Source organism: Lolium perenne, chromosome 1 (assembly GCF_019359855.2).
Source record: "Lolium perenne isolate Kyuss_39 chromosome 1, Kyuss_2.0, whole genome shotgun sequence".
NCBI lineage: Eukaryota > Viridiplantae > Streptophyta > Magnoliopsida > Poales > Poaceae > Lolium > Lolium perenne.
The window spans coordinates 108,368,871-108,393,317 of NC_067244.2; the positions used below are offsets into that span (position 1 = coordinate 108,368,871).

Sequence of the window (24,447 nt, forward strand, 5' to 3'; positions counted from 1 at the left end):
AGTAGCTCCTCCTTTGCCGGCGGCAGCTTCTCCCTAGGCTCCAGGATCGCAGCAGCTCCGGGCACGGTAGACGGCGGCGCGCTCTGGTGGATTTGGGCGGCGCAGAGGGGAGGGTTAGGGCGAGGTCACGCAGTGGAAGGAAGAGGAGGGAGAAGGGGTGCGGTCTGGGAGGCGGGGGTGCCACGGTTTAAATAGGCGCGCGACGGTGCGAGGGAGAAGGGTGGCATGGCGCACACATCATCGACGGCGTGGCTACCGGCAGCCAGAGGCATGGGCGGCGAGCTACGACGGTGCAGTGAAGAGCAGGTGAGGTCGTGCGCACAGTCGCGAGCTTGCGTGTGTCATGCACAGGGCGTAAGGGGACGATGCCGATGTCGGCATCCTTGCGGGCGTCGTGTCGTGTCCTCGTCCTGGCATGCGCGCGATGTCGAGGGTACTCCTCGCGAATGCCCTCCGATTGGGGCTTAGGGTTGATGGAATCCTACAAGCTGACACGAGACATCGGTTCACAGACAAGCAGGGAGAGCGATTTACCCAGGTTCGGGGCCCTCGATGAGGTAAAACCCTTACGTCCTGCCTGTCTGTTCTTGATTATGATGATAATGGGTTACAATGGGGTGCCGAATAGTTTGGCTGAGATCTCGTCGAGATGGCTATTGCTAGGGTGACCTAGCTCTAAGGTTTTGCTAGCTAAGATTGCTAAGATTGATTGTGTCCCTCGGCAGCCCCTCTCCTGGCCTTTATATAGGAGGCCAGGTCTCAAGAGGTCTCACCGAGTACGACTAGGTTTACAGTAGTTTTAGATCCGATCTTTCCTTGTTCGGCCGCTTCCTTGTCTTGCCCGTCAAGGATTCCTCTGGTGCGCCGTCCAGGTGGCCCATCTCGCCTTCAGGTGTCTTCATGGGCCTCCAATTAGTCAATACAGGATAGGGCAATGTCGGTTACACGAAGGGTAATGCCCACGTCAGTAGCCCCCGAGTGTCTAGCCAAAGATAGTTCGGGTAGAGACTAAAACACGTCTCCTCCTGATGTTCTTCTCCTTCATTGTCCTTGTTCATCTTGAATCTGCTTCACCTTGTTCTATCGGGTGCGCGTCAGCGCTCCCGATGGGAGTAGCCCCCGAGTCTAGGTACAGATGCTTGCAATCCGTGCGTAGACTCAAGTTGTACCACTCGAATATTTCGTTCCGCCAAAGTATTTTATGCAAATCTTTATAGGTCATCCGATATATTTATGTAAGGGATAATGAGTAACGTGCCCAACTTTTGTTGGTTAACTGCCGATGGCAAAACAACGTTACCCTACACAGAATCAAGTCCCCGAGGATGATCCTAGAATGCAAAAAACTTCTATCTGGTGCGCGTCATGCGAGGTGCGCGTCATGCACTCCCGATGGGAGTGTAGCCCCCGAGTATCCAGGTGCGAGTGCTTGTAATCGAGTACTGACTCGAGCTATTCAAACGATTTTTCTTCAATCCCGTCTTCCTTCGACTGCTCACTCTGTCGAGTGCGCATCACGCACTCCCGATGGGAGTAGCCCCCGAGTCTGGGCGCGGGTGTTTGCAGCCGAGTGCAGACTTAAGTCGAGCGATTATCTCTTCCTCCAAAACTTTTTCCCTTCGAGTCTTCATTTTATCGGATGCGCGTCAGCGCTCCCGATGGGAGTAGCCCCCGAGTATAGGTACGGATGCTTGCAATCCGTGCGTAGACTCAAGTCATTCATCCGATAACTTTCCATTTTTCCTTCTAATGCTTCTAGGGTTTTTTTTTATGACGTCACTGATGATGTGAAACTGCTGTGGGCTGATTGACAGGACTTGACCTGACGGGCTTACCCTAGCTCTGCGCGGGCAGTTTTTAGGGCTTGACCATTACACGCGTGGCGATCGAGGTGTCTCCTTGATTTTCGCACAACGTGGGAATAATGGGCCGCCGGTTCCACCCCTTCTTCAAGCGCCACGTGCTCACATAGCTCTTATCTTTTCCTCAAAACCTCCAAAGGGCGAGAAATCCCTAATCTTCTCCACGCTTTCCGTAGCATCTTCTCATTCTTCTCCTTCTTCCTCCCTTTGCCGTTACTGCGCCGCCACCACTGCTTTTCCAATCAGATCTCACAATGGTGAAGAAGAAGAATCCTGCCGCCGCCGCCAGTTCCACCAGCGGAGGTGCCGCCGCCAAGTCCTCCTCTTCTCTTCCGAAGGGGAGCGCTCCGAGTGCTCCTCCTCCAGCTCCGGCGTCGCCAGCGCCGTCGAGCTCAACGGTCAAGCCCGGAGATTGGGTAGCATCAACCGTCACCAAGCGTGACGAGAAGAGATCCCGAAGCTTGGGATTGATATCTTCTGATGCGGGAAACGTAATCCTTCCAGGTGCGATTTCTCGCCCTGATCCCCCTGCTGGCTTTACCGTGATGTTCTTATCTTTCCTATACCGAGGCCTTTCGCTTCCCACTCATGGATTCCTCCTCCATCTCTTGCGAACGTACGAAATTCAACTACGGCAACTTACCCCCAACTCAATCCTCCACGTTGCTGTGTTCATCACCCTTTGCGAGGCGTTTCTGGGTATCGAACCTCATTTTGGGCTGTGGAAAAAGATCTTCTACGTGAAGAGATACAGCAGCAGTAACGGATACTTTGTCATCGGAGGAGTGGGGTTTGTAGCTCGTTCGGAGGTCAATTACTTCAATTTCCCAATGAGAGAGTTCGTGCAAGGGTGGAGGCTGAAATGGTTTTACATCCAGGACTCCCTGTCACCCGAATCTCAGCTTCCTTGCTTTGCCGATGCCTCCGAAGCCAAGCCCAAGAATTCCTGGAAGAATATTCTCTCACCCGACGAAAGAGCAACAGCCGAAGAACTATTCGCCAAATTCCTTAGAATCAAAGAGGCCGACGGCCAAACTATGATCGGCACAGAGGTGGCAGCGTTATTCTTGAAACGTCAAGTCCAACCAGTCATGGCCAGAATTCACCCGATGTGGTTGTACTCAGGTCCAAAGGATGAAACCAGGATTAATGCTGCCGATCTATCAGAAAAGGAGTTGCTTGACGAAGTCCGTCGCCTTACTTCTTTTAGCCAGGAAGATTCGATTCCGCTGATTTCTTCTTATGCTCCCCTTGACGCTGACCATCCACCATCAAAGGTATTTTTCTTTCTTCACGTTCCTTCTATGCTGCTTTCACTTCGCCGACATAATTACCATTGTCCTTACTTGCTATTTTCTTCGACAGATCCCCACAGTTTCTGGAGATATGCATGATTCGCCGGATGATACTTCTGAGGGGAGAGGCTCCTCAATCCCCGTAGATTTTCACTCTGTCGGGCATACAGGCCCAGAGGACGAATATAATGGTCCGATAGATTTTGAAGTTGCCCACACCGACCTTCCTTCCTCAGCCGATGACGCTGGCGTCGCAGATGGATCGGTGCGTAATGACGACGCTGATCGTGATACCTTTGTTGATGCAGCTGCGGAGGAGGCCAGGGCTTCACCTGTGAAGAGATCAACCGGCGGCTTTGCCGATGAAGATGATCTCTTCGACATGTAAGCAGTTTCTTTTCTGAGGTTATACTTTGCCCTTTTATTTTTCATACTCTTTTAATAACCATTGTCGACCTTTCACCTTTGCAGCGACGAAGGCTTTATTGAGCCTCCGTCTAAAAAAGCCAAATCTGATGCTGCCTCGCCGGTCGTTGTGGCTTCCGAAGCTTCGGCTCCTAAAGCTGCCCATGTGGCTCAAGCATCGACTGCCTCTTCCCTTTCCAAAGGGAAAGACGTTTCTCCAACTGCTGCCACCGCGACTCCCCCTTCCGTAAGTCTTTTTCTAATTGTGATGCAAATCTCTTGAAGTGTGCTTTGCTTAACAATTTCTGGTAAAACATCCTTCTTTCTTAAGGACTTGCGAGGCGTTATTTCCTCTTTGGAGGTCTTCGCCTCCCAATTCACCTCTCTGGAAGCTGACAAGGCTCGGCTACAGAAGGAAGTCAAATCTTTCTCCTCGAAATTGGATGGCGCAGTCAAGATAGCTGCTGAGGCTCGCCAAGAAGTTGACTCTTTGAAGGAGGAATTGGGCAAGCTGAAGGAGAAACTGAAGGAGGAGGAAGCATCTAGGCTGACTGCCGAAGCTCGGGCAGCCGAAAAGGATGAAGTCCTTCGTCAATCTTCTTTGGCCTTACTTGGTAATTTTTTATACACCTCTGCCGATTGGTGCACTTATGGATTCGATCCTTCTGCCAATGTATTTATATTTTTTTTCTCTTTCCCCTGCAGAAGCGGCGAACATCCCTGCTGATGCCCTGGATAGAGTTCCAAACAACTCTCCGGCAAATGCTACGTCGATGATTCTTGCTTCTCACCAGCTTACGCGGGAGCTTCTTGTAAAGGGGAAGGGTGCCCTGGCGTGAATGCACTTGATGATTTTCCCCAAGATCAAGCAGGAAAAGACCCTGGGGCAGCTAATCGATGCCTTCGCGGTTGACACCAAGGAGGTTATCGAGGTATTCAAGCGTACATCGCGCACTTATGGTGCTGTCCTTGCCTTCCAGCTTATGATGGGTTACGACTTTAAGGGTGACATCAAAGAGATGACTAAGGAGCTGCCGAAAGAGCAAGACGGGCAGCTTGTTGACTTAAGCGCCTTTAAAGCTTCTGCCCTTACTTGTGCTCGCCAGCTCCTTGAACTGGTTTCATCAAGGAAGTCGTCGGCTGGACCCAGTTTATCGACTCAGACCCAAGCCCCTTGATTTTTGTAGCAAACTTATGCTTGAACTGATGTGAAACATTGTTCTGCCGCCAAACTTATGCTTGTAATAAACTCCGTGCTAGCAATGTTGTTAGCACACTTTTGTTATAATATTTCTTTTTGTACTTCTCCCGATGGGAGTTACTTCGGATGCTCAGCTGTACCATATCCATCATCCTTTTGTAACGGTGTTTCCTGCAGGTCTTCCCAGTGCCCTCGTTTGTTGATGACTCTTCGGGTGCCCTTCCTGAAAGTGATCGGATCCAGCGTATGAAGGATCGGATTACACAGATGGAAAAGGACCTACGCAACACTTATGCCCTAGCTGCTATTGTCAATAAGAAGAGCGAGATTGCAGCCGACGTGGAACGGTACACTCTTACTGAGCTGCATAAAGCTACCGAGAGTTTGAACTGTAAGTTTCCTGATTCCTTTGCCCTTTTCTCAACAACGCCTTGTCTGACTCTTTATTGATTCTTTTGCCAGTTATAGCTTTGAACCGTGCGGAAGAGAACAAGCGGATACACGAGCGAGTCCATGCTTTAACCCAGCTTTCCTCATCCGAAGAGATTTTCTGGCGGGAACACTCGAAGGCTTCGGCTGTTGCGAAATTTTAGGATCGGGTCCAACAAGTCCACCAATTCTTTGACAAGTGCTACAAAGCTATGAGGGTGGTTTGGAAGACGATGTTTCCTTTAAATCCAATTCCCCCACGCTTTTGACTTTGATGTCCGAATTTGGAAACGCCAAGAAGATTCGGGACTTGGTGAGAGCTCAAGTTTTTGCAGGGGCCAAGTGTACGCTTGCTCTTGTGCTTGCTCGTTATCCCTCAGCATGTTTGCTATCTATTGCCAACGCAACTTGTGATTTTGAAGAACTGTACCCGAAGGTTTTATTGCCCGCCAATATAATTGTCGACAGGCTTGAGGAAGAGTCAAAGGTACCTGAAGAAAGGGAAACTCCGCAAGAGTGATATCAGGGTGTAAAGTTGTTTTTGTAATATGAATTGCATTGGCTAGTCCATCCAAGTGTCAGGATTGTTAAGCCGAAACTTTTTATTTGGTAAATACATGAATATGTACTTTTACCGTGCCGTTGGCAAATATTTGAAGGAGCAAATCTTAATTGCCCGTTAGATGTATACTAGTTGGTCAGCAAATCATTATGAGTGATCAGCTCGTGTTGCAGGTTTTGCTAAACCTGTTGTATGCGCAACTTTGCTTTCAACCGATTATAAGTTTCAACAGTCACTCCCGAATATTTCGGGTGCAATGATTCTGCCGATGAGCCCGTTGGTATTTGATATTTCCATAAGTAAAATATCGAACGTGGGTTGTGTTTACGTTTTCCAAACTCTTGCTTTGCACGGCACTCGTAGAGGCATCTGAAGCAGAGGGAAGGATTAATTTCCTTGTTTTTCTTTGCAGCACTCGTAAAGGCTTTTCCTTTGGGGCGCGATCTTCTGCCGCGCGTTACGTTGTACCGTTACTTGTAAGCAAGGTTGACGGTGGCGCGGTCATAGATGCTTTAAATTACTGCAATGCTCAACAAGGAATCGAAACTTAAGTGCTCATTAATAGGGTAAAAACGAAACTAGAGGGCGAAAAAGGGAGGCCATGTGTAAAGTAAAGGGAAAAAAATTAAAGGCTAAGGAAGTGCTTTATCAAGGAAGGGGTTCTTCTCATCTTCAACAGCATCTTCTGACTCCTTCGCCATGCTAGTGGTTGCTGCAGCGTTGTTGATTTCGCCAGGGGTCTGGGCAGCGATTGTCAGTGTCTTGCTGCCTCCTATATCTTCTGCATCGGCAACTGCCGAAGCTTTTACTGCCGAGGCTTCAAGAGCAAGGTTGGCCGGCTTCTTCTTGATTTCCTTGTCGTGTTTTTCCTCCTTGATTTCTCGTATCGTCAGCTTGGGCGGAGGGTCGACAGTTTCTCGTTGTGGCCCAAACTTTGCAGCAATCCTTTGAAAATCACGATCACAATTGTCCGAGTGTGAGAAACTTCCATAGACTGTGATGTTCGTCCCGTTGTTCCCAGGCATCTTCAGCTTGAGGTATGCATAGTGCGGCACAACCATGAACTTGGCATAAGCTGGTCTCCCGAGTATGGCGTGATACTGTGATTCCCAGTTCACGACTTCAAACTCGATCTTCTCCTTCCTGAAATTGTCGGGTTTGCCGAAGACGACGTTCAGGTACGCTTTGCCAAGAGAGTACGCCGGTGAAGTAGGGAGGATCCCATGGAAGCGGGTGTCTGATTCTTCTAACATTCTCATGGTGATCCCCATACTTTGAATTGTGTCAAGGAATATCAAGTTGAGTCCACTTCCTCCGTCCATGAAGACTTTGCTCATCTTGAACCCTCCTATCTGTGCTTCGACCACTAGGGCAGCGTGTCCTGGTTTTAGTATAGTCATCGGGTGATCCGCTCGGCTGAACGTGATGTTCTGAGACGACCACTCGACATACTCAGGAATGTTCGCCATGACTCTTTCTGCCAGTTTGATTTCTCGGGTGAGCTTCTTCATTTCTCTCCTTGAAACGCCTGTCCTGCGAATCATACTCATCTGCCCACGTGGTGGTGGAAATGTATCGTTGGGTTGATGAGGTTGAGCTTGCTGGACCTGATGTTGTGGTGGGGGTGGTGGTGGTGGCGGTGGTAGCTGTTGCTGGCCTGCCTGCTGGATGAGTTTATGCATATCGATGAACTGCCGACAGTCCCTTAGCAGGTGGCTAGACTTTATTTTACCATCCTTGGAGTCGGTATATGAATGCAGGTAGCAGGGGGTGTTGATCTACTCAGCGTAGGGTAGCTCGGGAGTTCTCTGTTGTCGTGGTTTATAGTTGCCACGGTTCCCAGAGTTGTTCCGATTACCGTCCTGTCGATCATCTCGCCTGTCATCGTACCGATCATCCTGCCGATCAGAGTAGCCTGCGGCTACCAAGTTATTATCATTGTAGCTACGATTCTTCCTTCTCTTGTTGCGATCCCTTCGACCACCCGAATCATGCTTCGGCTGATCATCTTCTTCGTCGTCACTGCGCTGTCGTGGCTTTCGAACGTTGTCTTCGCCATCGGCCCAGCTGTTGGCGATTTCCATTAACTTGGTTATGGTTTTCGGCTTCTTGCGCCCAAGTTCTTCTATATAGCTTTCACGTCGGATGCCATCACTAAAGGCATCGATAGCTCTGTCGACAGATACGTCTTCCGCAGCGTTCAGGAGCTTGGTGAATCTCCCGATGTATGCACGCATCGACTCCTTCTGCTTTTGCTGACAATGTCGTAACTCCTCGATCCCGACGGGCCTTTTGTAGGTTGCTTGGAAGTTGGCGACGAAGGCTTCTACTAGGTCGTCCCATGACTTAATGGAACCCTTCGGCAGACCTCTTAGCCAGGCTCGCGCTGAGTCCTTTAGGTAAAGCTGCAGGCACTGCATTGCTGCTATCTGATTTCCTTTTTGCAGAATTACTGTCTGCAAATAATCCTCTATCCAGGATCTCGGCTCTTGCTGCCCATCGTATTTGGCAGCGTCGGTAGGGGTGGGTTTGAACTTCTTAGGTGGCATCGCCTCCCGAATTTTGTAGCTTAACCAATCGGCTCCCCTGAGCTCGCCGTCGTTCTCCTGGGTCTCATCCAAAGAATCGCTGTCGAATTCCTCTCTTGTGGCGCGTCGTCGCCTTGCTTTGTCAATCCTACTCTGAGTAATTTCATCCCGAGCGTCTCTTGCACGGTGCTTTGAGCCGCTGGCCTGCAACGTGGTCTTCTCCTTCCGTGGAACTAGATTATATCCTAATATTGCGAGACTTTCTAAGGCACCACGGTGAGCCTGAGCCATGGATCCTTCGGGACGCTGGTTAATGAGGTATGCTGCAAGGTTGGCTGTTGCTCCCGCAACGGTTTTTGGTCGTGGCATGCCCGCGGTGTCTGTAGTCATAAAGGACTTGGTCAAGTTTGACGTTATCTCCCTTGCATCGTCTTCCGAAAGCCTAGACATTCTTGATCGATGTTTGCCTCCTCCGTGGGTACTTCGAGAGGCACTTCCCTGCGAGCCCCTTCGTCGCTCGCTGGATCGATCTGCCGCAGATAGGCGTCTCTCGAGGGTGGCTTGCTCCTTAGATAGGCGCTCCCGATTTTTCTCCAATATGGAGCGGTAAGCGTTGAGAGTGCCAACCGTGGTTCCCGCCGGAAGTGGTGTGTTGTTAAGCACGGCTGCCTTGGCTGCTGCCCACTCCTCCTCTGCGATGGTGTGGTCGATGTTGTTGTTGTTGGCGCTGTTCTCAAAACTAGCTCGCCTGCTGGAACGAGGGGTGCGATCTCCGTCTCCCCTGTTAGCAACATAAACTTGGAGGGGCGCCACTCTTCGGATGTCTCCTTGGATGATGCTGTCGATGCTGTCCTCTCCCGACGAATAGTAGGCATTGCAGATGAACGGCGTGTCGCTCGACCCTAGCCCGTGCCTGGTGTCGCAGTTCATGCAGTAATAACGACCGACATGGAGGATGCCGAACGGGGAGTCGAAGGCGCGGACGAACTCAACGGGTTTGTCAGGCCAGCCGAAAGGTCGGGTGACGACGATGCGCTTGGACTCGTCGATCTGGAGATTGGAGATTCCAGCAGCCGAAGAATTCCTTCTGAGTTGACGTTGTAGTGGACGCTCCCGAAGGCCATCTCCATGTTGCCTTGTAGACCGGAGAAAGTCGAGCGAGATGAATCGCTATGTGGGGTGAACTCGTAGGAGCCGAAACGATTCGGGCTTCCCAGACGAGGCGATGACGGTGTTGATGAAGCTGCCGATGACATGACGGGTTTAGCCGATGTCCGATCTTGTGCCGACAGGGTTTCCACAGACGGCGCCAATTGTCGAGGGTACTCCTCGCCAATGCCCTCCGATTGGGGATTAGGGTTGATGGAATCCTGCAAGCTGACACGAGACATCGGTTCACAGACAAGCGGGGAGAGCGATTTACCCAGGTTCGGGGCCCTCGATGAGGTAAAACCCTTACGTCCTGCCTGTCTGCTCTTGATTATGATGATAATGGGTTACAATGGGGTGACGAATAGTTCGGCTGAGATCTCGTCGAGATGGCTATTGCTAGGGTGACCTAGCTCTAAGGTTTTGCTAGCTAAGATTGCTAAGATTGATTGTGTTCCTCGGCAGCCCCTCTCCTGGCCTTTATATAGGAGGCCAGGTCTCAAGAGGTCTCCCCGAGTACGACTAGGTTTACAGTAGTTTTAGATCCGATCTTTCCTTGTTCGGCCGCTTCCTTGTCTTGCCCGTCAAGGATTCCTCTGGTGCGCCGTCCAGGTGGCCCATCTTGCCTTCAGGTGTCTTCACGGGCCTCCAATTAGTCAATACAGGATAGGGCAATGTCGGTTACACGAAGGGTAATGCCCACGTCACGCGAGCCAACAGCCTTTTCTGGCGTGCGTGCAGGAGCGAATGGAGAGGAAAGGAGGTGCAGAGGGAGGACGAGATGACGAGGGGAGGCTCCGGGTCGTGCGTGCCCAGGGCGACACCCATGCCGTCCCTGGCGTCCATCGCGAGTGTGGGCGCATGGTGGCCTGGCCTGTCAAGACGATCAGACGGGCATGGCAAGGTACAGAGGGGTTCAGGGAGTTGAGGCACATCTAAAAGACATGGTGTAAAGAGCTAGATCAAAGAGAGAGAGAGTGTGTGTGGTGCATGTCATTGTCCAAAATATAATGGCATGGCTTGTCCATGCGGTAAAGCCAAGATTCCAGGGTTCAGAGGGGGGTCCAAAGTCCCCTAGGGTACACTGGTTATCTGCAAAAGGGTTGGCAAGATCATGGGTGGTTTGATCATCCTTAGGCTAGGTGTTAAGTACATGATTGATTCTTACTTCTATGCATATGATGAGACTTTGGCATTTTAAATTTGGTAACTCCTCACTATTCTGCATTGTTGGATAGCTCCAAACTGGTCACCTTGCATTCCTCTTGCAAACCAAGCCCAAGTTGTAGAGGGTTAGGTTTAGGAAAAATGGTACATAGATGCTTAAAGTGAGCACTATGTGAGTTTGGTCAAAAATAACCATTAGCATTTGTGGTTACTTTGAAAATTCTCTTTGGTGAATATGTGGTCCTATGAGGTTGTTAGCATTGCTAGGTAACACCCATTAGTATCTAATGAATGGCTTGTTTAAGAATATTAGAAGTCTAAATGACTTGGCTAAACACTTACACATTGCAGATAGCATTCAGGAACATGTCTTAGATTTTGTCGTTATTTCTGAGACGGGCAAGCAGAACTATTCAACAAGTTTTCTAAATCGCCTTTCATGCGGGGAAGACTTTGTTTGGGTGGCTTGTTAGTCAGGATTCAAGCCTCAACTATGGAGATATTAGATAATGTTGGGGGTGATTTTCATATAAAACTTCACATCCAGAATAAATCTGATAACTTCATTTGGAGCTTAGTGTTCGTCTATGGGGCTGCCCAGGATGCTGCTAAGCCTTCTTTTCTTCGTGAGATTGTTAATCTAGCAAAAGATAACCCCTATCCTATCATCATATGAGGGGACTTCAACTTGCTTGTATATTTCACGAGAAGAGTTTGACAATCATTGGCCTTTTATATTCAATGCACTCATTGACAGCTTGGATTTGAAAGAGATTTCAATGGATGGGAGACAATTTACCTTGGCAGATAGTCTCCAGAGCCCACTTACGAGAAACTTGACCGTGTACTTGTGGACTCAGATTGGGAATCTAAATTCCCTCTAGTCTCGGCATGTGCTCTTACTCGGATTGAAGCTTTGTCGGATCATGCTCCTAATTTACTAAACACCGGGAATCACACTCCCCAGCATAGACGCCCATTCAAAATTGAATTGGGATGGCTGTGTGGGATGGTTTCTCGGATAAGATTAAATTCATATGGGACTAGCCAGTATCTGGGAACACCCCAATCCTAAGGTGGAACAACAAACTACGCACTGTACGTAGATACCTTCGGGGTGGTCTAGGCATTTAACTGGGAAGCTCAAAAAAAGAGAAACTCAGCGTGTCATCTAATATTGATGATCTTGAGGCTCTTGCTGAGGTAAAGCCACTAACAACATATGAGATTGAACTTAAAAGTCAACATAATGCTAAGTAGGCCGGTCTACTTCACGAGGAGGAACTCAAGTGGTATTAGAGATCTAAGGCTCAATTCTTGTTGGAAGAAGATTTGAATACGAGATACTTTTATAGTGTCGCCAATGGTAGGCACAGAAACAAACTCATTCATTCTCTGGTAAAAGTGTGGGGCCCTAGACTAGCTGTCCGAAACACCCGTTATGCATTCACATTCACGATCTCATGATCAGTGTGTCGTGAAGGCCTAACCGGACTGGTATCAAATACATCATCCATTATAATACCGAATAAAAAGATTACAACAGGTTACATGACAAATATGCGGTGACCTAGCATACCACTGCATGTTGTAGTATGCAAGTCGTTGATATGATCTTCATGTATGAAGGGACTTCTTCACAAATATCACATCGCTCAGAGTGGTACAACAGAAACATTGCAGGTCATAACACTCTAGATTATATTACAAACATGGTCTTAACAAGTTGGTATTCTCACAGGTCCGATAAGAACACCCTACGATATTACTAAAGTACTCTTACAACTCAACTTAAGAGACATAATGAGCTCAACAACTTATTTAAGTATGCCACTACGCTGCTCTACTGCTCGGCTCTGATAGAACTAAGGTGAGACTCTATTTTTCCACTTTGGTGTTGTCAACTCCATAGACTATCCCATAGTCCACGCCTTCTACTCCTCCTGTTAGGTCAGACTCTTCGTAGACCAACTCGTAGTCCCCTTCCGGTGCTCCGATGCAGGCCTCCTCTTCATTGTCACAGTCTAGCAAGGGTGTCGAAAGAAAGTGAGTACAGAGGTACTCAATAAGTTCAAAAGTTAAAATGTGTTTGATGCATACGACCATTGATCAGAAAATCTCAGGTTAATGCATGTTTCGAAAACATTTCTTCAAAAGGTTTATTTTATTTTGAAAACTATGCCCGCCGGTTGATCAAAACTTCACGGAGTTCCTTTCGCGCTGCGTTCGTAGTTCCCTTCCCGGAACTGGGAGTGACAAGCCACAATTTGATACACTCTGCAGAGGTGCGTTACTTTTGCATAAGAAAACTTATCCTTGTTGCCAACCGGGCGTACTTTCCCGTCCACACTTCCTTGGTGTGAGGCCCGACATAAGAACCAAGCCAATCACTTCCTTCTCAGTGACCCCGCAGACCCACCCTTTAGTAAGTATGTCATGTCCTGTATCTATAGGTCGACTGACCCAGACATTTGTTCTCACCTATACCATTAAGGTAGACTGTTTCGAACAATTCTTATGCCCTATCCTATACACTATTGATAGACCAACCCGGACAACCCTTACAATCCATCATAGACTTTTAGTAAGTCTGCCCTCTCCTATACCTATTGGTAGACTGTTCGGGACCACTGTCCTCACCTTTACCAATAGATAGACCGATACAGGCAACCCTTATCACTAGTCCATTGATATGCGAGAGGGAAATATACAACTGATTTCCCCAGAGCCATTATAGATCTCATGGTTAACGCGAAATGTACGGTGCTAGAATCACTAGATGGCATTGGTGGTTAGTCCTAGATGAGTAGAACCCTTGCAATGGAACCTCCACCATCAACACATACCATGGTTCCATTGCCAACCACATAGTCATATTCATAATTGGAAAACTAACATTTTATTTTCAATGCAGGAGTGATAAGTATATAGCTTTGCGAGTAAATTGATAGAACATAATCAATATGGCATGAGTAAGAGTGAACTTGCCTGGTGACTGCGAGATAGTGTAGTTCGATGTTTTGGATGGAACCTGTACCTCGGGTTCTGTAAAGAAGCATCATTATCTGGTAAGGAAAATGTTATAAAATCGAAAAAATGCATGCGTGGATGCATTTAATTATGTTGAATCCCTTTCCCCGGAGTACTTATTAAATTTGGATGGTTTTGATTTAATTGGAATATTTATGTCTTAGGCAGTAATTTATAATCCTTCTATGATTTTTACGAGAAAATGGCTCTCCTCTCTCCCACCTTCTTCTCCACCCCCACCTCCACCTCCTCGTGTTCAGTGAACCATTTAGAGTGAAGATCCTCCATGGAAGGGCTTCTCCATTGGGATTTCTCGCCCGGCCTTGCGGTCGAGGCACAGGTGCATCGGCGTTTTGGTTCTCCCATCAACTTATCTCCCTCTCAGCGCTCGAAGGAATTCTTTCTTGTGGTTTCTTTCTCCTCGGCTTGTTTCCCTCTCGGTGGAATCGGTTGGTTTGCTGCTTCACTGATGTTTAGGTGGTAATCACCAAGCTTATCGGGTTCTCCAATTGAGTGACAAAAGGTTCCGTTTCTCGGTTGCTTCTAATTATATTGTGCACTTCATATATGGTTTTCGTGATCGAGTCTGGTCTGATTTTGTTTGCCACTTCTCTCTGTACCGTGGTGATACGGCTTCTATTTTTCATCATGTTAATGCGACAGCTGAAGCTTGGTCTAATGGTTTGTTTTCAAAGAGTGAGGTCCATGGGTCTAGATCATTAGCCATTCGTCCGAACTTGAATTCCTTGAGAAGTTCTGCTGGCCCTATGGGTTCCTCGTTCCAAACTGTATCTGAAGTGCTAGCTCCTGTGTATGATGTGCATGCTCCTATGTTACATTTGATTTCTCCGACGTCAAATGTTGTGATTGACAAAGTCGTGATCGACAAGGAGGATAATCATTCCGGTAAAGTCGCCTGCGATATTGGAGCTACTCCGGTGACATCTTTGAACCCAGATCCCACTATTTTTTTGTGCGGTAGTATTCCATGCAAACCTTCATTGGAAATCAATCGGGAAGATCCGAGGTTAAAGCCGAGATTTGTGGGAGCGGATTTTTGGCATAATTGCAAGGTTTTACCGTTTCCAAAAGAGGTTTTAGAGCTGGCCCTTGATCTCAGGCAGGCAGATTGCCCGGATGAGGAAGTTTCCATATATTTGAATATTTTTGGTCTCCCGTCTGAAGAGGTAGCTTTTAATATTCTTGGAAGTTGCCATATTTGCAATGAATCGAGTCATGTGGCCAAGAATTGTATGGAATTTACGCGGAAATTAGGACCGTTCAGTCTGCTTAATGACAAATCACTTTCTGGGCCAATGCGCTGCTGCTTTCTGTGTGGAATTAGGCCATGAAAAGAAATCTTGCAAGAATAAATTTAAATGTTTGGGCTGTTTCAGACTTGGTCACAAGGTGAAAGACTGTCTGGTTAACCCTCTCTGCAGGCTGTGTCACTGCTTGGGCCATCCCACTGTTAATTGTCCTAAAGCCTTCTGCACTCACTGCAATGTCTCAGGCCATTTTCGTAACGGAAATCCTAGACCTACGGACGAGTTGCAACGGACTGCACATACGGACTGACGTGGAGATCGTGGGTTGGTTTGATTTTTTGACCTCCCGTGATTTTAGGATGCAAGGGCAAGTCTGGAGCTGACACATCCGTCCGTAAAAAAAATTCCGTAACAATGAGCCCGTATGTGTAGCATTACTCTTTTCGTAAGCTATGCTCGCAGAGGCAGATTTGGGTTAAAAATGCGCTAACGATACTGCTGATGATGTCAGTATTGAGTTACGTGCTGAAGCTATCCCCTTGGTTATGCCAACTGCAGCAAATACGATTGATGAGATTGCTTCTGAGATTATACCTGCCCATTCTCCAGTGCAGGTTGAGAATGTGCCTTCGGTTGTTTCCTCTGCGTTGGGACAACTACAGTTGACCACCTCTATATTTCTGTTTGATGCTGCTGCATTTAGAGCTCTTGTTTTTTTCCTTGGCAGTCAGCTTTACTCATCTCTTCTTTGCATAACTGAAGAAACAGAAGACTCAAAAGCTGCAGCTTTTCCTGCCTTGATATCTTCTGAAGAGCACTTGGATATTCTTGTTTTTAGGGTGCAATTAAAAGAGGCATTTATTGCAACCTTTTTGAAGCGTGTGTTCACTGTTGACACTATGATAGACGTTGTTGAAAAACATGGGCTGCTATGTATCACATATCCTCGTCAGAGATCCTGGGCAGATGCTTTCCAAGGATTCTTTATTGATGTATCTGGTACTCTATCTTGGCCAGTTGAGCAAGGTGAATTGGACCTTCTGGATGTTGGGTCAGGCATTGATGAACTGGGCCTTGTGGCCGAAGTGGGATGTTTATCAGTTAGCTCGGACCTTTCACTAGCTGTTATGAAATCGCAATCTTCAGAGGTTTCGTCGGCTGCTCCTGCTGGTCCTGGCACTCGTGGTCGACCGCGCAAACAGAAGACCCCACTAGTTGAATCCTCGGTTCGTCGTGGAGATCCTCGTCCATGCACTCGTCAGAACAAGGTTGGGTACAGAGAACGAGCACTTGTTGATCAGCCACCACGCCGCAAGAATGTCGCCCGCAAAGCTAGTACCCAGAAGTTCTGCAGATAAGCGAGATTCAGAAGCTAGGTGTTGAGATATGCAAGATTGACCCGGAGGAGCTCACTGCTGAGCGCCTAATGCAGGCTTGCCAAAAGTACTTGGTGTTCTGTTGTTTGGACGTCTCTTTTAAGTGCTTATCTGCTTACTGTCCTTCAGAACTTCTATGTGTCTAGCAAACCGCTTTTGGCATGTGTTAAGTTGGAATGTCCGTGGACTTAACAGAGCTGATAAATGGCCCTCTATTCGTAATAAGATAGAGGAAAGTAATGCATCTATTATATGTTTGCAAGAGACCAAAAAACGAGAGTTTGATGCTAGATTTATTAAAGGTTTTGCTCCGCATCGTTTTCATAATTTTGCTTATATCCCATCTGATGGTGCATCCGGGGGTCAGCTAGTGCTATGGATCAGCAATGTTTTCTCAGGACAAGTGATGCTAGAAGAAAGCATTGGTCTGGCTATTGAATTCATTTCATGCATTTCTTCAGAAAAGTTTATGCTGGTTAATGTGTATGGACCTTGTGAAGGAATTGAGCGCGAAAATTTTGTTGCTTGGTTGTTCCATCTCGATATTTCAGATGATAACCTATGGCTTCTAGTTGGTGACTCAAATTTCTATCGATTCGTTGAAAGTCGTAACAGAGAGGGAGCTAATCTTGCTGATATTGCTACTTTCAATGAGATCATTAGCTATCATGGCTTAGTGGAACTTCCTTTAAAAGGCCGCTCATATACTTGGAGCAATATGCAAAATGATCCGCTGCTAGTGCAACTTGACTGGTTCTTCACTTCGGTTGCATGGACTCTTAAATTCCCTAATACAGTTGTGAAAACCCTAGCTAAACCGGTCTCAGATCACGTGCCATGTGTTGTCTCGATTGGTACATCTATTCCTAAACCCAAGGTTTTTCGCTTTGAAAACCAATGGATTCGGTTACCGGGTTTTCTAGAGGTGGTTAAAACTATTTGGGACATCAATTGCCCCGGGGACAGTGCCAAATGCATCTTCGCGAAGCTCAAATTGCTCCATAAAGGACTTAAAAAGTGGAGTACTAGTATGTCCACGATTAATGTGCTTATTGACAATTGTAATGAGTTGATTATACTTTTAGATGGCTATGAGGAACAAAGATCACTGCATATTACTGAGTGGAATTTCAGAAACATAATTAAAAATAGGCTTCAGCACTTGCTCCTTTGTAAACAGGACTACTGGAAAAAAAGTTGCACAGCAAGATGGGCTCGTTTGGGGGATGAGAACACTGCTTTTTTTTTCACTCAATGGCTACCATACGGTACAGGAAAAATTCGATTGATTCTCTTAAGCGGGCGGATGGATCTTTAGCTATGGATCATGAGGAGAAGGAAAGAGTTCTTTGGCACTCTTTCCGTGACAGGTTGGGCCTCTCTTTGCCAGTTTCAGACTCAGTGGACGTTGCCCATTTTTTCTCTCCATTATCTGGCCTTGAAAACTTATCTAAGCCTTTCACTCATGACGAGATTGATAAGGTTATTGCTCAAATGCCCTGTGATAAATCCCCAGGCCCAAATGGTTTCTCAGGACTTTTTTTGAAAGTTTGTTGGCCTGTGATAAAGTATGATTTTTACCGTTTATGTCAAGAGTTTTGGGAAGGCACCGTTAACCTTCAGAGTATCAATGACTCGTTTATCACACTGATTCCTAAAGTTCTGTCACCGGAGAGTCCCAATGATTTCCGCCCAATTTCTCTTCTCAATATTTGCCTCAAGCTTCTCACTAAACTTTTGGCAAACAGATTGCAAGAAAGAATCCTTGATCTAGTACATATTAACCAATATGGTTTCCTCAAGTCTCGGACAATACAAGACTGTGTTGGATGGGCATATGAGTAAATTCACCAATGTAAATGTTGAGTAACATATTGTATAGATATAGGTCCCCGTGTTTTCTCAGGGTTGTACCTGTAATTGTACATGTGTCCGTCTATATATATATGAGCAGCCGGCCCTATTGGTGCTGTGCAATCTCCAATACTCTTCTCTACATGGTATCAGAGACCCTTCGGGTCCTGACCTAGCCGCCGCCCCTCTTCCTCTCTAGGGCGCCGCCGGCCACCACCTCCACCCAACCCTAGCCGCCGCCCTCCTCATCTAGGGCGCCGCCGGCCCTTCCCACCACCACCGCTTCCGCCATCCACCATAGCCGCCGCCCCCTCCTCTCTAGGGCATCGCCGGCCCTCCCCACCACCACCGCTTCCGCCATGGCGCGCTTCGACTCATCCTCCGGCTCCGGCAGCAGCAACCCCTTCGCCGGACCCTCTGTCGCCGTCATCCGCGACATCCCCATCGCCGAGCGCGTGCCGCTGAAGCTCTCCACCACCGCTGCCAACTTCTTCCCGTGGAAGACGTACTTTGGGCTGCTCTTCCGCGAGTATGATCTCCTCGATCACGTCGACGGCACCATCGACCTCCTCGCCATGCCGCACGACCCCGAGTGGCTCGCCATCGACGCCACCATCATCCGCTGGTTCTACCAGACCGTCTCCAACGACATCTTCCGCACTGTCGTCCGCGACGGCGACTCCGCCCACACGGTCTGGGATAAGATCACCGGCCTCTTCACCGACAACAAAATCCAGCGGGTCACCTTCCTCCAACAGGAGTTCTTCGGCACCCACCAGAACGACCTGTCTCTCGATGACTACGCCCTCAAGCTGAAGAGTCTCTCCGATGAGCTCCGTGACTTGGAGTTCCCGATCGATGACAAGATCATGCTCTCCACCCTGTCGGCGGGTCTCGGCGAGGATCTCAGCAACGCCGCCTCCAACCTCACGCTCCTCACCAAGCCCACCTTCGAGCAGGCCGTGGCGTACCTGCGCCTCGAGGAGCGCCGCCTCAAGCACCTCCGGGCTCGGGCGGCCCACACCGCCTTCGCCGCTGGCTTCTCCCGCGGCGCCCAGACTCCCGCGCCCCGCGCCCCTGCGCCTCGCCCCACAGGTCCGCCGCCGGGTTTCCCCGCTGCCGCCCCGCCGCCCGGTCCGACCGGTCACCGAGGCCGGCGAGACCGGCCCTCGGACCGGGCATGCCGGCGCCCCGGCCGGCCAGACTGGCCCCTGGACCGGCCAGCCGGCTCCTCCTGGTGGTAGCCGCCGTGGCCGTCGTCGCCGTGGCGGTGGCAACGGTGGCGGCAACGGTGGCGCCAATGCCGCCGCCCCCGCGCCTCGTCCCCCGCAAGACACCGCCCTCCGCCATGGACTGCCGGTCACAACCCGTGGACCGGGGTTGTTCACGCCTACTCCATGCCCGTGCCGCGCGCCCCCTACCCGGGCATTATGGGGCCACGTCCAGCCTCCCACCAGGCGTTCTACGCGGCGCCCCAGCCTGCCCCGGCCTACGCCGCCCCTCCGGGTGCGACCCCGTGGGATCCCGCGCTCCTGACCGCCCTCCAGAGCGCCCCCTCTGCTGGGGCGTATGGTGGCGGTGGCGACTGGTTTATGGACACCGGCGCTTCCGCGCATATGGCTGCGCATCCCGGTAACCTCTCCTTTTCCACACCCGCTTCCACTTCTTCTCGCATCATCGTTGGCAACGGTCATGCCCTTCCCATTACTCACACTGGTTCTGTCTCTTTTCCTTCCACCTCCACTCCCCTCTCTCTCCATAATGTTCTTGTTTCTCCTGACTTGATCAAAAACCTTGTTTCTGTTAAATCTTTCTGTCGTGATAACCACTGTGATCGTGGAATTTGACGCTTTTGGTTTCTCTCGTCAAGGATGGTCGTACCCGGATGCTCCTCCACCGATGTGACAGCCCCGGCGATCTCTACCCCGTTGGCGCGGCCTCCACCACCACCGGCCGCCCCCTCGCCCTCTCCGCCGGTGTCGACCTTTGGCACGCCCGTCTTGGCCATCCTAGCTCCGCCACTCTGCGTCAAATAATGCAAGGCTTCTCCTTTACTTGTAATAAAACGGATGCCCACTCTTGTGAAGCATGTCGTCTAGGCAAACATGTTCGCCTTCCGTTTAGTTCGTCCTCCACAGTCGCGTCTTTTCCCTTTCAACTTATTCATAGTGATGTATGGACCTCGCCGGTTCCGAGTAACTCTGGTTATAATTATTATCTTGTGATTCTTGATGATTACTCGCATTTTGTATGGACTTTTCCACTTCGCCGTAAGTCAGATGTTGCCACCACCCTCACCGCCTTCTTCGCGTTCGTCTCCACTCAGTTTGGTCGCCCCATTCACGCCTTACAGACCGACAACGGCAAGGAGTTCGACAACACCACCATTCGCTCACTTCTCGCCACCCACGGCACCATCTTCCGCCTCACGTGTCCATACACTTCTTCACAGAATGGCCGTGCCGAACGGATGCTTCGTACCCTCAACGACTGCGTCCGCACCCTTCTGTTCCATGCCTCCATGCCCCCGCGATTCTGGCCGGATGCCCTTGCCACGGCGACTCTCCTCGTCAACATCCGCCCGTGTCGTGTGCGTTGGTCCTACACGCCGCATCATCTCCTTTACGGTGCGCCGCCCACCTATGATGACCTCCGCATCTTCGGCTGCCGGTGTTTTCCTAACACCGCTGCCACCGCCGCGCATAAGCTTGCGCCGCGCTCCCTCCCTTGTGTGTTTCTCGGCTACCCCGCCAACACCAAGGGCTACCGCTGTTACGACCCGGTCTCCCATCGTGTCTTCACTTCACGGCACGTGTACTTTGACGAGTTGGTTTTTCCGTTTCAGCAGGGACTCATGGCGACACCTCCGACGACGCCCCCGGCGCCCGCTGGCCCCCCTGCGGCCGCGCGCGCCGACGACCGACCGCGGTGGCCCCCGGTGCCGGCCCCGCCTGGTCCTCGGCGTCCCCGGCGCCCGGCGCCTCTGCGGCCGCGCGCGACGTCGACCGCGGTGGCCCCCGGTGCCGGCCCCGCTGGTCCTCGGCGCCGCGGCGCCCCGTCGCCCGGCGTCGCCGCAGCGCCGCCATCGCCAGCCGTCGCCCGCGGCGCCATCGCCGCCAGCGTCGCCGCGGCGCCATCGCCCACGTCGCCACCGGCGCCCTCACCCGCGGCGTCCCGTCGCCCGCACCTGCGACGTCCGAGACGTCCCCGGTGCCCCCGTCGCCCGCGTCGCCCGCGGCGCCAGCGCCCTCACCCGCGGCGTCCCCTTCGCCCGCACTGCGACGTCCGAGGCGTCCCCGTCGCCCGCGGCGCCATCACCCGCGGCGGCCGCCTCTTCGTCGTCTGTCTCGCCACCCGTCGCTGCGGTTCCTGAGCCCATGCTCACCCGCGCCCGCGCAGGCGTACGGCGGCCGTCTACACGCTACCCCGCCGACCAGTATGTCTGGCGGGCCGGCGGCAACAGCATATTGCCGCACGACGGCGGCGTCCCTCCACCAGCCGGCCCGGCCAAGCGCCTCGGTCAGACCGGGACCGTCGCCCGGCCGATCCGGTCATCGAGGCCGGCCAGACCGGCTCTGCCACCAGCTCGGCGACCGCTCCTTCGCGGTGCCCACCTCGGCTCGCGCTGCCTTGCGCGACCCGCATTGGCGTGCCGCCATGCAGGAGGAGTTCGACGCGCTTCAGCGCAATAGGACCTGGGAGCTCGTTCCCCGGCCCCCTCGCGCCAATGTCATCACCGGCAAATGGGTCTTCAAGCACAAGCTCGGCTCCGACGGTACTCTCGAGCGCTACAAGGCGCGCTGGGTGGTGCGCGGTTTTCGGCAGCGCGCGCGGCGTCGACTTCACGGATACGTTTGCCCCGGTTGTCAAACCGGGCCACGATCCGCACAGTGCTGCACCTCGCCGCGTCTCGTGCGTGGCCCGTGCATCAGATGGACGTCTCCAACGCCTTCCTTCATGGCCATCTGCAGGAACAGGTTTACTGTCAGCAACCCATCGGCTTCGTCGACACCGAGCGCCCCGATGACGTGTGCTTGCTCTCTCGGTCTCTTTATGGACTGAAGCAGGCGCCCCGCACAGTACCAGCGCATCGCCGGCTTCTGCATCACCTGGGCTTCCGCTCCACGCGCTCCGATGCGTCCCTCGTTTGTCTACCGGACCGGCAACGACATGGCATACCTGCTGCATGTACGTCGACGACATCATCCTGACGGCCTCCACCGCTGGTCTTCTTCGGCAGCTCACCGACCGCCTTCGCGCTGAGTTCGCGTTGAAGGATCTTGGCCCGCTTCACTACTTCCTCGGCATCGAGGTTGTCCGACGTGCGGACGGATTCTTCCTCCATCAGCGGAAGTATGCCCACGAGCTTCTCGAGCGTGCTGGGATGCTTAACTGCAACCCTGCGCCTACTCCTGTCGACACGAAGGCCAAGCTTTCCGCCAGTGATGGGTCGCCGGCGTCCGACGCGCCGTTCTATCGCTCCATTGTCGGTGCTCTTGATTCTGACACTGACGCGACCGGAGCTCCAGTACGCTGTGCAGCAGGTGTGCTTGCATATGCATGCTCCTCGGGATGCTCATTGGGCCGCGGTGAAGCGGATTCTCCGCTACGTCTGCGGTACCATGGGCTACGGCTTGACGTTGCATGCTTCGCCCTCGACGTCGACTGACCTTGTCGCCTACTCTGACGCGGACTGGGCGGGTTGCCCGGATACGCGCCGCTCCACCAGCGGCTACTGTGTCTACCTCGGCTCGTCGCTTGTCTCTTGGTCTTCCAAGAGGCAGCCCACCGTGTCCCGCTCCAGTGCTGAGGCCGAGTACCGCGCCGTGGCTAACGCTGTGGCTGAGTGCACATGGCTCCGTCAGCTTCTGTCCGAGCTCTCTTGTCCTGTTGACAAGGCTACGGTGGTTTTCTGCGACAACGTGTCGGCTGTCTACCTCTCCGCCAACCCCGTTCATCATCGGCGTACCAAGCACATCGAGTTGGACATCCACTTTGTTCGTGAGCAAGTTGCCCTCGGTCACGTTCGAGTTCTTCACGTACCGACGTCTCAGCAATTTGCCGATATCATGACGAAGGGATTGCCATCCACGACTTTTCCTGAGTTTCGCTCCAGTCTGTGTGTCGGTGCCGACCCTTCGACTGCGGGGGGGTGTTGAGTAACATATTGTATAGATATAGGTCCCCGTGTTTTCTCAGGGTTGTACCTGTAATTGTACATGTGTCCGTCTATATATATATGAGCAGCCGGCCCTATTGGTGCTGTGCAATCTCCAATACTCTTCTCTACAGTAAACAATCTTCTCAGGAATCCATCATTCTTAAACTTGACTTCGCTAAGGCCTTTGACACGGTGGAACATGAGGCGATTAGGAATTTTTTTGCTGCACAAGGCTTTGACCCTAAATGGCTAAATTGGCTAGATATGTTAATGTCTTCAGGTACCTCGTCGGTCTTATTGAATGGTACACCCGGAAAAAAAGTCCTCTGCCGACGAGGCATGCGTCAAGGCGACCCTCTCTCGCCTTTACTCTTTGTTGGTGTTGCTGAACTTCTGCAAGCTATAGTCAATGAGCTTTTCCATACTGTAGTGCTACATGCGCCTCTTCCTATTCCGAATACAGACTTCCCAATTGTACAATACGCGGATGATACACTCTTGATAATGCAAGCTTGTCCCATGCAATTTCTGGCCCTTAAAAACCTTCTAGATCAATTTGCTGCTGCTACGGGTCTTTGTGTTAATTATGCTAAATCATCAATGATGAATATAAATGTTACGGATGGACAAATACATGAGCTGGCTGTTGTTTTTGGTTGTGCAGTGGGTCACCTTCCTTTGACATATCTTGGCCTGCCCCTTGGTACTACGAAACCCACAATCGAAGATATCTCACCTTTAGTTGGTATGGTTGCAAGAAGACTGAATGCAAGTGCAAAATTCTTGGGGTATGGTGGCAGGTTGCAGCTTGTCAAGTCTGTTCTCTCCTCTCTTCCGACGTTCTTTATGTGCTCCCTAAAAATTCAGAAAACTATTCTGAATATGTGTGATAGATCCCGCCTGCATTGTCTCTGGGATAAGAAAGATGACGCTTCCTCACCAAACGCCCTTGCAGCATGGTCCCTAGTTTGCAAACCCAAGAAGCATGGAGGTCTCGGAGTTCTGAACTTGGAACTTCACAACAAAGCTCTATTAATCAAACAGCTCCACAAAGTCTATATGAAGGAAAACGTACCATGGGTCAATCTGGTTTGGTCCTTATAAGGAAATTGTGTCCCTCACGCTCATTCCAAGCGTGGATCTTTATGGTGGCGGGACAT

At 50.8% G+C, this 24,447-nt stretch overlaps 1 protein-coding gene across 1 annotated transcript; it reads left to right on the top strand.

Moving 5' to 3' along the window:
- The first annotated feature begins 21,783 nt into the window (after positions 1-21,783).
- Positions 21,784-23,969, top strand: LOC139832876 (uncharacterized mitochondrial protein AtMg00810-like). The gene is made up of 4 exons (XM_071822824.1): positions 21,784-21,940; positions 22,194-22,612; positions 22,656-23,078; positions 23,952-23,969. The coding sequence occupies exons 1-4, from the start codon at positions 21,784-21,786 to the stop codon at positions 23,967-23,969; spliced, it is 1,017 nt and encodes a 338-aa protein (XP_071678925.1).
- The last annotated feature ends 478 nt before the right edge of the window (positions 23,970-24,447 follow it).

Coding starts and splice junctions, on each gene's coding strand:
- LOC139832876 (XM_071822824.1), top strand. CDS start 21,784: ATGCAGGAGGAGTTCGACGCGCTTCAGCGCAATAGGACCTGGGAGCTC. Junction 21,941..22,193: donor GGCGCGCTGGGTGGTGCGCG/GTTTTCGGCAGC, acceptor GGACTGAAGCAG/GCGCCCCGCACAGTACCAGC. Junction 22,613..22,655: donor CGCCGTTCTATCGCTCCATT/GTCGGTGCTCTT, acceptor CCGGAGCTCCAG/TACGCTGTGCAGCAGGTGTG.